We start from the raw sequence: 15,574 nt of genomic DNA on the forward strand, positions 1-15,574 counted from the left end.
ACCAAAAAGTGTTTTCAGTACATGGATTAGGTTTTGTGGTTTGGCAGAGAGCTACAGAATTCGTATAAGTCCTAATTCTTACACATTTTTCCTACAAATGCATTTGTTTAAATAAATTAAATAAAACTGTAATGAAAAAAAAATCAATTTTAGATAATGAGCTAATACTTAGCTCTCAAAAGTTATGTTAATATTTGTAGTCGTGACAACAATTAAGAATTAAAACATTCTCTGAATACTTGTAAACATTTGACACCCTGCAAAATGGTACAGCAGTGTATCTTCTGAATTAATGATATGAAAGGTTAATTGAGGAAGGATGATTCTTCTGGTGACACCATTAGAGTGTCTACACCAATTAGTGGTTGTTGTGACAGCTCTAATGTTAATAAACTTAAATTATTTAGGTTTTTCAGAATTATATGCAACTAAAGAGATGATGCTTATGAAACAACACACAATGGCGGGTCTGAGAGTCTGAGATCACTTCCAAAGTCTTTGTCCCGTGTCCTTGGTGCAGTTTTAAATCTTGAAAATGAGTTTTCATTTACAATGATTCTTTAAACCTCGACATGATATCTCAAAGGGAGTCAGTAATCTAAAAGCAGTTAAGGAAATACTAACTTTTATTTTTGCTGTTTTCATTCAAATAACAACACCTGCATTTGGCAACAACTTCCTCCATATCAAGTTTTCAAAAGTGTCTGTAAACATTAAAGTGCAAAGAATTTGCTCGCCACTTATGGCACGTATCTTTTAAAGGTTCATGCTACAAGCACTCTGGTTTAGTCTCACGTGAAGAGTCCATTCAGTTACCTTGTCATTTCAATCACACAAATATACCATTACTAATATTTCTTGGGGGGGAGAAAAAATGCTGTTCAGCAGGTTTTTGATCATGGTTCATGGTTTCAAATCAAACATATGGGAGAGGGAAAGGCGAAGGTAAAAAACCGGCTGTTTGTGTAGTTAGTTCTGTGTTATGTACCCTGTGTCTGTTTGAACAAAGAACAGCATGTTTGACAAAGTCGATAATACAAAGGAAAAGAAAGAAAATACAAATGTAATAGAAAACACCCCTATAACCGCTTGAAATTTGTTCAGCATTTAGGTTCCTGTTCAGTATAGGCCTGGATGGCCCTTTGCTGGTTTTAATTCTTGTGAAGTTCGGTGCATTTCTGACCTTTTCAGAGTTCAAAAGATTCCTGATGAAGGATGTGTCTGAGAACACAGCTGACTCCCAGTGACTGGGATGTTCTAGTCTCTTTTTTTGTGCTATATTTGGGCTTGTCTTGTTTCAAAAATCCATTAAGGGGAAGCAAAGGAAGGTTGGACAGTATGGCAAAGGGCCTAAGCATTAATTTTCTCATATCTACTATCGACTGCTGAACACGTCTAATGAAGGAACTTTACTTTTAGCTGGAAGCTACAGCTCAAGCTTGCTCGGATTTAGCTAAGATTTAATTTACACAGCAACAGAAAAATCTAATTTTCTCATGAGTTTTGACCTGTCACAAGAGATCAGATAAATGCCACACAGGATGGCGGTAAAAAGAGCATAAAAGCTTCGGATTGGGCATAAATGTAACTTATGTGTCAGGCATGTGCCCCAGAGATGAGTCGGCCGGGCCTAGCAGCCGGTACTTCTCCTCCAGAGATGGCTCAGCGGTGCTGCCCTGCAGATGGATCAGTGGTTTGGTCTGCAGCAGAACGCATCCCTGGTTTCTGCGATTGAAGATGTTTATTCTGTTCTCCAGCTCAGGGCTGGCGTTTTCAGAGCCAGTAGGACTGGGAAGCTTAAAGTTGACAGGGTCTACTGCGAGGCCCTTCTGAGCAAGGCAAGAGTCCTCTGAGAGAGAAGAGAGTAGCTCCTGCACCACAACGCTGGGGTCCCTGCAGGGGTCCCTGCAGGGGTCCCTGCAGGGGTCCTGGCCTGAGAAGGAAGGAGGGCAGCAGCGATGGGAGCCGTAGCTCAGACTGAGGTCCTGAGCTGTGCTGCTGCTGCAGTCTGTCAAAGAGGAACCCGGGGTGTGGCTGCTCAGGCTGTGAGGGCGGGCTGTCAGGCTGCCACTGGACCGAGATATGCTGGTGGAGGCCTCGCTGACGGTGCTGCCCACCCGCTCCACAGCCAGCATCAGGTTGGACTGGATGGGGTTGGTACTGGTGGGGGGGTGGACGTCAATGGCTGCTGTGGTGATGACCCGCGGCCCCAAGCCAGACGCTCCAGCATCTTAACGGACATTTAGGAAAAAGAATGTTTCAATAAACCAGTCAGATAGATTGGATAGATAGATAAAAAAGAAAAAAATTTGCAATATATTGCAAAATATTGCAATATATTGTTGCGCTCTCTGTCGCAATAAATAATCGATAAACTGACGGCAAATATCGATATTTTATTACAACACACATAATGGATTTACGTGGTTCTCACCGCCCTATTGTTCATGCACTTCAATTTGTCCAGCTGTACAGTGTTTACATTTACAAGCCTAGGAGGCAGTGAGGTACTATGCAAAATTAAGTTGCTTACTGACTTTTCAGTATTTGAAACAAAGCAGTGCACTGTCCTGGTTTATATAAAACATGTTATTAATGTTCATGCACTTTAATTTGTCCAGCTGTACAGTGTTTACATTTACAAGACTAGGAGGCAGTGAGGCAAATACAAATGCACTTTCTTTGTACTTTGTATGAAGTTTTGGAATTGAATAAATGCATAACTACAGACATTTTCCTTTTTATGGGTATGTTTTCTTTTTCAGTCACATATATCGTGATATATCATTGATGAAATTTCTTACAATATATCGAATATCGTAGATATCATGTATCGTGATATTATTGTTATCGTGGGCCACATATCGCCACAGTATTGAATCATGAGTTACCCGTATCGTCCCACCCATCTATCTAGATAAATAGATAGATAGATAGATAGATAGATAGATAGATAGATAGATAGATAGATAGATAGATAGATAGATAGATAGATAGATAGATAGATAGATAGATAGATAGATAGATAGATAGATAGATAGATAGATAGATAGATAGATAGATAGATAGATAGATAGATAGATAGATAGATAGATAGATAGATAGATAGATAGATAGATAGATAGATAGATAGATAGATAGATAGATAGATAGATAGATAGATAGATAGATAGATAGATAGATAGATAGATAGATACTTACCACTACTTGCTTCACTGTAATATTGGCTGATATAGTTGTTCATGTCATCACGCACAACAGGATCTGAGTTGGGGAAAAAAAGACAGGAGTATTGACAGATAATACTACTATTTATCATTATTAACATATTAAATACAATTTGAAATAAAACACGGGGTTATGTGTGTCTTCATAGTTTTCCATTGATTCTATTTCTGATATTTCTGTCTGATGATGAAGCTCAACTACCTGCCTTTCTTATCCAACTGTTGAGATAAACAATGCAAATATAAACAATATGGTAAGTGTACTGTAGATGTTGTTGCATACTTTTCCTACTTCCTAGTAAAGTTTTGGCTGTTATACTGTCCATTTTTGTTCAAAGGACTAGAAATAGTACAGTATATTTGGCCAGACACAAAATAAGAAGTACCCGCAGCAGTTCTAATTGAATTCCATTCCTTTTTGCCACTGCCATGGGTCCATTACAGTGATCACCGCACAAACTAGTTCAAATGGAATATATCTCCTATGTTTACAACATAATATTGACAGAGTTGACTTGTGCCTCAGGCCACACATGCTTTAAAAGCAAGTGGTCAGGATCATGCACATGCAGCCACACCGCACATTAGCTGCACCTTAGTGCACTAGGAATAAACTGGGACGGGGTGGGGTGGGGTGGGGTTGAGAGGGGCGAGGAGCTCTTTGTTTTGGCCCTGATCCCTGCAGCCGAGCTGGACTCGGCGTGCACGGTGAATGGCTGCGATCTGCTGTGCTCTTCTGCTCGCTTGGCTGGTCTTGAGCTCACTGTCCGCCGGCTGAGTGCGAACCCAGAGTACCCTGAGTGCTTGCCCCGTCCCATGGGGCATGCAGCAGACTCTGATGGATAATTTCATTTATTTTTCAGCCTAAAATATTAATCCCTGAGCCACCCCTGGAGAGGAAGCATTGCACTCTCTGAAACAAGAGTGAGACAATCACTCCACAATTAATAACACATGACTGTTGAGGAAAAAAGAATGGCTTGTCCAGCGTAGATAAAAGGCTCTCCTCATGTATCTGTGACACCGAACTCAGTGTGTCTGTCATCTGATTCTGGTAAAGGAGATGTGACAAGTTAAGGTCCTTTCACTTCAAATCTAAACGGTAATTTTAATGGCTGAAGGATTATTTTTACACTAGAGGGAGTTCCCGCTGCATCCGGATGCCTTAAATCAACGTCCCGGATGTTGGATCTTAATTACCTTAGTGATCCCCTTGTTTTTCATCGAGTGCAATCAGCATTTAAGAATATGAGTTTGTTTAAAATTTCCCTCAGCCTGATCTGCTCTCTTTGCTCTAAATAGCTAAATGCTATCACGGTAACGAACTAAACTCTGATGCCAGAGCACTTAAAACCACAATGTTAATGTGTTGTGCTCCATACTGGCATTATCATCACAGAACTGCAGGCACGGCAGTAGACTCTTAGTCTGGGATCGATTTGATTGCTATTGTGGGACAATTGTTCTCTCCAATCAAATATTCTTTTCTATCCTTGTTACAAAAAAAACAAACTATTGTTGTTATTTTACAGCTGCAGCAGTGAGAGCTCTCTCAGCGACTAAGAAAAAAATTGTTTCTGTTCGTCAATCACCACTGACCGTTATCCCTCATTCAATGGCCTCCATTAATTCAAACTGACATCACTTTTGAGACACTTTAGGTCACATCGGGTCGTTCACCCACCTGCCCGTCATACAACGGTTACTACATGAATGTACAACAATCATCAAACACATACGACTGGATTTGATTCAATTTGACTTGTCTTTAGCACTCTGTCCTAAGCGATCCTCCGAGTGACCACGTCTCTGTAAAGAAAACACCCCATTTGTTTCTGTGAGCCAGATTTCCCACTATGCCCTTAAGGTATTGTTGTGACCACCATGGAGTCTCTCGCTGACCTACTGTGGTTTCCAGGTGGGGAACAGATGTTGACAGGAGCCCACTTTCTCCAAACAAGGCCCAAACCACAGAGCACTCTGCACCTGAAATAGCCCGGACGGTCTGGGCTGGCTGGGCTTGGTCAGTGGGAGAGATCCTCGGGGCATGGCAGAAGGCTGCGCAGCCTGACATTGTGTCAGAGAAACGTGCTTGTTTTATCTGGGATTCATCGGATCCTAAAAGCTTTTTTGCCCCCACATTTATCCCACGGTGCCTGCGGTCAGGCGGGTGTTGGAGGGGCTAAGAGCTTGGCCTCAAAGATGCTCCAGGGCTACTGCTCCAGATTAACTGTACACTGCTCTGGAATCCAGTTCACCTGATGTCACCCTCTTACAGACTCTTTATCACACATTAGCATGTGCATACTTGATGCAGCAGCTTTGCTGGTTTATTATCGCCCATTATCGGGTGACAGGATGCTCTAACTGGGAGGTCGGCAGTTCAAGACAATGAACTCCGCACTGGCCCCGACTTGTTCATCAGTGTGTGCAGATCATTCATGTTTCTTGGCTTGGTGTGTAACCAAATTCATATTTTCCAATGTGACAGAGCATCTCTTAGATCAGGGGTTTCAAACATAAGGCCCGCGGGCCGGAACCGGCCCCCAAGGAGGTTCGATCAGGCCCGCGGGATAAAAAGAAAAAATGCATAAAAGACATGGAATTCATATTTTTAATAAGATGCAATTCATGTATTATCCGCTAGGCAGCGCACTGTTTTGATCAGAGTAGAAGACAACAGCGGTATCAATGCGCCATCTCCTTCTTTATAAATCTCATTTAATCTTAAGGTGCATTACTATATTTTTCAATAACAATTAATTGTTAAAGTTTTGTGCCTTTGCACAATCAGTGGGATCAGTTGCAATGCATATATGTGAATGATAAAAGTAAATTGCACATTTGTCTAAGGAAATATGAGGTGTTCGATGAAATGTTTTGTAAAAGGAATGTTCATTGAATTTCAACATTTTCCTAATGTTCTTGCGCTTTTTTACACCAAAACAAAGGAAAGACATGATATTTTCAGTGCGAATTCCATACATATATAGCATGTATGGTATAATTGTAATGGTCCGGCCCACTTGACATCTACCGAGGCCGTATGTGGCCCACGATGTGAAATGAGTTTGACACCCCTGTCTTAGATGAAGCTGTTTTAAGTTTTTGAATGTATTGTTTAATGGCCACCTTTCAGAACCGTACCACACCTGCATTGATACATGGCTCCCTGGGATTCCTCTGAGCGCCCTCGTCGTCGGACTCCCCGGGCATCAAACCTTCCACGACCTGAAAACTCCTCTCCTGCTTGCCCCACACGTGGTGAATCTGCATGGCTGCTTCACGCTCTGCAGCAAGGTCCAGGTCCTGCTGGGCCAGATGTGCCCTCAGCTGCCGGATCTCGAACTGGAGACGGGTGATGAGCACATGAGCAAAGACAGAAAAAGAGAGGGAGGGAGAGAGAGAAATCAGGTTGGTGGGGAGGATGAATGAATGCAGACAGTCAAAAGGTATTTCTCATAAAGATGAGGAAGTAGTTTAAAGACCGATGGGGATGAGTGGTAAAAGATAAAGAAAAAAATGAGAAAGCAAAGCACAGAGGAGAGAGAGAACATAAGGACGGATGAGGTTGAAGGAACACAATGAGGAGAAAAGTGTAAGGCGATGGAAAATGGGTGGAAGAATGTGGTCAGAATATATATTTAAACCCAATGAGCCTCTCAAATATAAAGATAGATTTAGCAAAATGCTTCATCCAGATGCTTAGACACATGAGCTCAACCAAAAGGATATGATAGACATTGTAACTGTTACTGGAAAATGTGTGAACGGATATGATCTTTTTTATTTTAATCAAATTATATTGGCATAAGTGCAGTCTGGGGGCTGATTTAAAAAAAAAAAAACGTTTTTCTTTTCTTTTTTTTAAACCAATATCTATCATTGTCCTAATTTAGCACATCTTGACTTGCTCTGAGGAATAATGATGAAATCTGCTGAAAGACTTGAGTTGTTTGTGAGTTCTTGCTGCCCTCCTCTGGTAGCAGACTATCCTACATGGCTCTCTGTAATGTGGGCTTGTATGGGCCTGATCAGACCACCAGAACACTAAACCACTAATACTTTATAGTTCAGTTACCACAAATAAAAGGTAGTAAACTGATTTCAAAAAGTGTTTGAAGTATACTGTTGTGTACGAGCCGCCTTAAAAATATTATGGCTGCAAAGGTTTCCTAATATTGTCATCTCTCATGCAAAACTAACACGATGACCAGTTTCCAGATCACAACAACATTTCCAAGTATAACAAAGTGCAAAATAACCACAAGAAACCTTTATGAAACATAATCTGTGTCGTCCTCCTCCTGAACTGTCTACATTGCATCAACAGCATTTCATTTTGCTGAGCATGAAACTTTCTCAAACTTTTAATACCTCTATAGAATAAATATACACTCTTAAAGAAAGCTCAAAATATTCTCTTTCCTTATGTGCAGACTCGTTATTAGGGCATATGAGAAAAGTGGCTGGGGTGTTGTGGGACTCACAGCCTGCTCCTGGCAGATCTGAGTGAGACGCTCCAGCTGCTCCTCTCTCACAGCCTTGGTCTTCTCACACTGCTGGATCTCCAGCTCCATCTCAACCTTAACCTGTAGCACATACGCTACAAACCAAACAAAGAGATAGAGGGACACAAAATTAGAAGAAAAATAGACACTACATTGTAAGGTCTGAACTCTGACGCATAATGTTGGGGGATATTGAGGTCTACTAGAAGACATTTCTGTATTTCTTATAGCAAAGCTAATGAGTGAGCTTGTGCTACTGTGGCCTACTTGAATCACACGAGGCCAGAGGTCAGCACTGCTGGACAATTAGCCCTTTGCTCCCAAGGGTTAGGGTTTCATCACATGCACAAACATCAAGTAACATTATACCTACAGTCAAGAAGTAAAGGAAGGTGCTGAAAAGGCCGGTCTCTTGCTTTATGCTCATTTAACGGTGTCACAAACTGATATCCAGCTATGAAAAACAAACATTTTTCATAATTTCTTGAACTAGGTTGGTCTTAGTTTTTCCTGTTTACTTTTCTTTATAACCTCTTTTCTGTGTTTTGCAATTCCATTTTTTATTGCAGTGGTTTCTTAGGTTATGTTTTCTTAATCTGGAATCAGAAGAATACATTTGGTTTTCTTGTTCTGTTATTTGTTAGATCTCGTCTGTGTGTTAAATTACTGTTTATCATCACGTGCATATTGTTGTCTCCCCTGTATGTTTCACCTGCCCTAGTGAATATATACAGTACATTGTCCTGTCTACTTCCCATTTTGCATCCTGTGTTACTCCTTCTGTTGCTCTCCATGCTCCTGATACTGTAGATCTTTAAGGTTTTCATGGTTTTGTTTTCTGGGATTATTCTGCTGCTGCAGCATTTTTGGTTTATTCAAGGATATTTCTTGATTGCTCCTTCTTCCCATGCTTATACATTTAGGCCCTTTCACATGCATTCCTGCTTCAAACCCAGCAGGCTTATGCACACCATTTGCATGAACTAGCATTTGTTCAAGTATTGTCCTGGAAACGGCATAAGACTATAAGTGGAGAGTGTATTGTTTTGACACAAGGTAGATGCTGGGTGTTATCCCCAGCTGAGGGCTCAAGGTGCCTGCAGATCAGCTGGCTGATGTCTTCACAGATATTTTCAACATGTCACTGCACCACATGTTTCAAGGAGACCATTATTGTCCCTGTCCCCAGGAAATCCAAAATATTCTGCTGAAACAACTTCTGACTAGTTTTTCCTGCTTTGCTGGTGGTCACATCACTCCACTCCTCCCTCCCTCCCCTGCTCTCTCTAAACCCACTTCAGTTTGCCTACAAGTCAAAAAGGTCAGCTGAACGTGGCATCTCACTAACCCCTCACCCTGCTCTCTCTCACCTGGACTACAGGAACACAAAAGTGAGAATGCTGTTCATTGTCTAAATTCCAGCATTTCAATGTCCCACCCTGAGGCTCAGAGACCTGAGACTTAACACTTCCCTCTGCGAGTGAATCCTGAACTTCTTGATAGGCCCTAACCCTCCCGGGCTTAGCGGGTGGGCCACATCACCTTCTCCATTCCTACACCCAACTCCCCCATCCCCACGCCTCTGTACTGTGCATTTCTGTGTCGTCCGTCTTCTCTTGTAATCCATGTTCAGCCACAGCTCCAATACCATCATCAAATTTGATGATGACACAACCGTCAGTGGCCTCTTGAGATGGCTTACGGACAGGAAATCAAAGCTCCACTTCAACATCAGCAAGATGCTGATAATCGACAAAAGGGAGAGATGGGAAGAAGAACACACCCCTGTTAATACCGATGGGACCACAACGAAGAGAGTCAGCTGCTTTAGGTTACTTGGAGTCCTGTGTGATGACACAGGACCTGGACTGAACACGCCCAGTGCGTTTCTAAGACAGCCAGACAACAGTTGACAGGTTTCTTCCACACCCAGTAGCACACTCAGTCATAAGGCTCTACAAAGGGGGGCGAAGTTTGCTCAGCGCAGGACGATGCTGCCATCTATGGAGTTCCTCTTTACCAAGCAATGTAGGGAGAAGACTAACATGATTATCAAAGACTCGCATCTCAGTCATAAACTGCTCCATCTGTTGCCTTCAGGCTGATTCCATCAGACAATCAGGGCCCACGACAGCTTCGGTCCCCGGGCCATAAGACTCCGAATAGCTTTATGGAGCACAACCTCGCACTCTGCACCTGCTGGTCTCCACTGCTCAGTGTCACCTGTGCAAAATACACACTTCCACTCAGTTACTCACTGTATACTTTCTATGTAAAGCTCTTTGTACGTAAAATGTGCTATACAAATAAACTTGCCTTGCCTATACAGGATGTTCATAATTATACATTTGACTATATATTGTTTCATAAATGTCTGTTAACGTTGTGCATTTGTTACATGTATCGGTGGGTTAAATCGTCATTAGCTGCATGCTAAGAACAAATGAGACACCGACTCACTGATCCAGCTCACCAGGATATACACAAGAGAAAACAGAATATCATTCGTGCTAGGTAATTGAGCTCCAGTGCAATCAAAGAAGGACAAAATGATCACAACTGAAGAACCACAAGACACGAGGAGGCAGCAACAAAGTCAGCTGCAGCCAGTTACGGGAAAACAGTAAAGCAGGTCTTTAGAGCCAGCCAGATTTTTTGTAACTCTCATATGACCTTATTCCTACTGCAGTGCTATGCTAAATGCATACTTTGACCAGCACACTCCGAAGTTTAATTGATTTCATCAACTCTAAGGCTTTGTTTCATTTAACCTTTTAATCAAAGATGCCCTAAAATGTCAAAAATGAATGGCTATAAAATTTCAGAAAGACAGTCTTGCTGGTATGGTGGATTACTCATTTAAATTTCCAAATCCCAAAAAGTTGGGGTGCTGTTTAAAATATAAACAAAAACAGAATGCACAGCTTATAAACCTATATTTTATACCAAATAGAACATAAACAACATAACTGATGTTGATAACGATACATTTTGCTATTTCGTGGAAAATACTAGCTCATTTTTTTTTTGATGGCAGCAACACATCTCAAACAAGCTGGAACAGGGAAAAAAAAGGTTGGAAAAATAATAGGCACAAATCAAAAACAACCGGAGGAGCATTTGACAAATATTTATGTTAATTGGCAACAAGTCAGTAAAAGGTATAAAAGGAGCATTTCAGAGAGGCAGAGCATCTCGGATGTAAAAATGATCAGAAGTTCACAACAAAAATACAGGAAAATGTTCCTCAATTAAAAATTGCAAAGACTTTAAAGATCCCACCATCGACAGCGTCTAATATCAAAAGATTCAGAGAATCAGGATTAATCTGTGTGTTCAAGGGTCAAGGCTGTAGGTCAAAACTGGATGCTTGTGATCTTCAGGCTCTCAGGCAGCACTGGATTAAAAACAGTCAAGATTCTGTACTGGAAATCACTGCATGGACTCAGCTAAAGGATGTATCATACATCGAAGAAGCCTTATGTGAACACAATCCAGAAAGTTCCCTCAAAAAGGTCTGTGGCAAAATATAAAACTGTTCTGTGATCAGATGAATCAAAATGTGAAAATATTTTTTGAAACCCTGCACACTGTGCTTAGTTCAAAAGGTTGTATCTCTGATGGTTATACATCTGGAGAGGCCTTGCATATTTCAGCTAGGCAATGCCAAAACACATGCTGCACCCTTCACAACAGCAGAGCTGTGCAGGAGGAGAGTCTTGGTGGGAACGTGTCTGTGTTCAGTCCTGACCTTTCACCAATGGAAAACATTTGGCGCATTATGACACGTAAAATATGACAACAAAGGCCTTAGACCAGGGGTCGGCAACCCAAAATGTTGAAAGAGCCATATTGGACCAAAAACACAAAAAACAAATATGTCTGGAGCCGCAAAAAATGAAAAGTCTTGTATAACTTAGAATGAAGGAAACACATGCTGCATGTATCTATATTAGTTATAACTGGGGGAAGATTTTTATTTTTCATTATGCACAAGTCAAAATTTTGAGAAAAAAGTCAAAATGTCAAGAAAAAAGTCCAAATGTTGAGATTAATGTTGAAGTACAATCTCGAGAAAAAATTCGAAATGTCGAGAAAAAAGTCGAAATGATGAGATAAAAGTAGAAATGTCAAGAAAAAAGTCAAAATTTCCCGAAAAAAGTCGAAATGTTGAGAAAAAAGTCGAAATGATGAGAAAAAAGTCGAAATGTCGAGAAAAAAAGTCGAAATGTCGAGAAAAAAAGTCGAAATGTCGAGAAAAAAAGTCGGAATCTCGAGAAAAAAGTCGAAATGTTGAGAAAAAAAGTCAAAATGTCGTGAAAAAAGTTGAAATGTTGAGATTAAAAAAGAAAGGAAAAAAGGAAAAAAAAGAAAATAAAAGAAGGAAAAAAAGAAAAAAAGGAAAAAAAAGGTCAAACATTTTTGAAAAAGCTCCAGGAGCCACTAGGGAGGAGCTAAAGAGCCGCATGCGGCTCTAGAGCCGCAGGTTGCCGACCCCTGCCTTAGACTGTTGATCAGCTTGAATCTTGCTTCAGACAAGAGTGGGACAACATTCCTCTCCGAAAACTCCAGAAAGTGCTCTCCCCACTTCCCAGAACTTTACTGACATTTTTAAAAAGAAATTATGGGATAAAACATAATGGTAAACATTGCCCTGCTCCAAATCTTGTGAGGTGCCATCTATTCATTCATTTAAATGAATGAATACTTTCCTTGAAATAGCAAAAATGTCACAGCTTTGACATCTGATGTGTTCTTTATGTTGTATTGGGAATAAAAATTGTAAATCTTTGCAACAACAACATCCCAATTTTTGGGAAATTGGGGGTTTCATGATTAAGATGGAAGGATGTATCAAGAAAAAGCAAAGCATACCTATTGTCATCAAAGATGGCACACAATCAGTGTTGTTTGTCTAACTTCAGCCAACTTTTGCTCTTAATTAGGAATTTTGCAACGTGTAACATACAACTTAATTAGTTATACATACTCTGAGCTTATTCCAGTATCTCAACGCTTAAGAGATTCTGAGTACTTGCTTTGTAGAACTTCTGAAGTCGGAGAAAACAACGCTTTCTGCTACAGAGAGAAGCTAAGCAGACACCCATGGCCACATGCTCTTTGTACCTATTTATAGTCATGCTTGCACACTGGCATAGCAAAGGGATGGAGACATCAGATGGGGTCATTCCAGTTAGAATTCACACAAGCGTGAGAAGTTCAATCACAAGTTCATCATCCGACTACAATGTGTGACTGAATAATGACGATGTTTGCATAAGATAACACTCACATTCGTGTTGAAGTATGCGTCAGAGTCAAAAGAATGTGTACAATATTTGTGGGTGACAACGGTGCTGACAGCTTACGGCAGCACATGTATAATAGTGACATTTATACCACAGCTGATGCCCACCACTTCTTGGAATCTAACACATTGTCCCACCCCAGTCTGTCCACTCACCTAATTAGGGCCCGAGCACTGACAGTGCGAAGGCCCTATTGTATCTGTAGGAATTTATTTTTTCTTTATCCTTGTTTTTTTAATTTTTCCGACGAAATGAGGGCCTTTTTTTCCCCCCTAAACGTGCCCCAAAAGTCACCAAATTTTGCACGCAAGCCAGGCGAAAAATTTGATATTTAATGGTTTGCATTAATGGCCGTGGTCTAATGGCTCAACAGCGCTCCCTAGAAAATTTTGTGCCTCAAGCCCCACAATACGGTTTGACGTACATGCACGAAAATCGCTACACACCTGTATCATGTCGCAACTTAAAGAAAAGTCTCTTGGCGCCATGGCCGAAACCGAACAGGAAGTCGGCCATTTTGAATTAATCCTGTAATTTTGGCGCAATTTATGCCATGTCTTTGGCCGTTAATGTGGCCCGAAACGTAACGTGCACCCAGGTGTGTTATACATCAAAATGTGCGTCTAGATCCTGCGACGATGGGCACCCCCTTCATCTGGTTGGTTCATTTTTGATAGTTCCTACTTTCTGCCATAACCTTTGAATGGTTTGATATAAAGACTCGTGGGTGGTGTCATCGGACTCGGTTTTGAGTACTTGACCTTCATTGGCATGAATTAGCCCCGTCCCTTCTTCTGATTGGTCGATATTTGATAGTTCCTATTTTCTGCAATAGCTTTTGAATGGTTTGACATAAAGACTCGTGGGTAGTGTCATAGAGCCTCCATGCTTGACACTGGGTATGAGCTGTTTTTGCTGATTTGCTATCTTTGTTTGTTGTTTTTTTGTTTGTTTTTTGTCCAAATGTGACATTATGAATGAACATCTCCACTTTGGTTTTGTTGGTAAAAAACAATGTTGTTCCGCAAGTTCTTTGATTTGTCCGGATGCAGCTTTATAAACCTTAAACATGCCACCACGTTCCTTTTAGAGAAAAGTGACTTTTCCTAGAAACTCTTCCAAACATTAAATATTTGTTGTCTTGTTTGTTTGTTTGTTTTAAATGTATTGTAAATAATGTTAATTTTTCACACGATGTGAGGCCTTGAGATGTAGCTTCCGGGTTTTGAGTTGAATTGAACTGAACTGAGTTGGAGCTCTTCAACAATTCTGGCCCTATTTTCTAAAAAGATCTCATGTTTTATGATCTGCTTCAAAACTTGTTTAATCACTCGGCATCAGCAGGATTTCAGCAATGTGCACATTACAAATAAAATATGTAGATCTATGTCCTTGTCCAAGATTTATGAAGTAAACTGTTAACAAGCAGGACGGTTCTTGTCCTCTTAAGTCCAGAGGATGATTTTGAATTTAGTGCCTATAAATTTCTGTTATATCCTAAGCCATCTTTTCTCAGTGTTCCTTGTAAATCAGTAAATAAATGAGTGCCAACATTTGATGTTTAATTGAGATATTGGGTTTAAATATTTCAAATCATCATACTTTCTATTATTTTACATATTGATGCATTTCTTTCTTGAAAAGGAATCACTGTTAGCTCAGTTCGGATTAAGGATCTCATTCTCTTTGGTCTGACACCAATGTTTCCACTTGGTACATTTATGTTACTCTTTAAACAACTCAGTCCCTTTCTTATGATAACCAATAGAGTCACTCAGCTGCACATTTACTGTTTTCTTTTTTTTTTCTATGAGGTTTTCTGCCTCCATGACAAGGTAACTTAAGTATTCATAAATATGAAATCCAACACATCAAGGTGAACAGCAGGGAAATCAGGGGTTATCTCTAATGGAAACCAATGCTGCGGCGGCAAGGGCACGTCTGCTGGATGTGTTCCACCAGCCGGAATCAATACTGAGGAAAAATGAACTGTATTAATTTGTGAATTTAGTTGTCATGTTGATGATTAGTCCCTTATGGTTCAATAACTTGGATCCATTCATAAGATCTGGATTGGAGCCATCCGGAAATCAACCAATATGTATTTCATTAAAGAACATAAAATGACCTGTCATTAGCTAATTATTATAAGACAGATTTAAGAGGAGATTAAAAAAAAAAGAAACATATTAATATATTCCTTTTCTATCATCTCACAGCACAAAGAGCTCCTGCCTGCTCTGCGTGTGGCTGATCCTGTATGCAGTGAGAGGCCCGCTGTGAGGGTGACCTCTGAACAGATATCGAACCGGCATGCATTAGCATAGGGGAGGGCAACTGTTGTATTCATTATGCTTTCTTTGAATCTACTTAACCATAGACTTGCAATCAATACCAGTTAAAGGGGGGGCAATTTACTCTGAGGAGTGATCGATAGATGTATTGCTTTGAATTGCAAATAATTTGTATAATCATGGAAAGAATGGGGTTATTTAGACGTATCAGCTGACTTTTCTCCATTGGTTTC

General features: G+C 40.5%; 1 protein-coding gene across 2 annotated transcripts in view; it reads right to left on the minus strand.

The window, feature by feature from the left end:
* Positions 1-644: 644 nt before the first annotated feature.
* Positions 645-15,574, minus strand: part of LOC133463379 (transmembrane protein 266-like) — a 56,577-nt gene continuing 41,647 nt past the window's right edge. For both annotated transcript variants that reach the window (XM_061744897.1, XM_061744906.1), the window contains exons 8-11: positions 7,718-7,833; positions 6,380-6,575; positions 3,202-3,264; positions 645-2,230 (exon numbers count right to left, since the gene is read on the minus strand). In XM_061744897.1, the coding sequence (XP_061600881.1) occupies positions 1,590-2,230; positions 3,202-3,264; positions 6,380-6,575; positions 7,718-7,833 (1,016 nt within the window). In that variant the 3' untranslated portion in view covers positions 645-1,589. The remainder of the gene's footprint in view (positions 2,231-3,201; positions 3,265-6,379; positions 6,576-7,717; positions 7,834-15,574) is intronic.

The sequence above is a fragment of the Cololabis saira genome, chromosome 2 (genome assembly GCF_033807715.1).
Source record: "Cololabis saira isolate AMF1-May2022 chromosome 2, fColSai1.1, whole genome shotgun sequence".
In the NCBI taxonomy this organism is placed as follows: domain Eukaryota; kingdom Metazoa; phylum Chordata; class Actinopteri; order Beloniformes; family Belonidae; genus Cololabis; species Cololabis saira.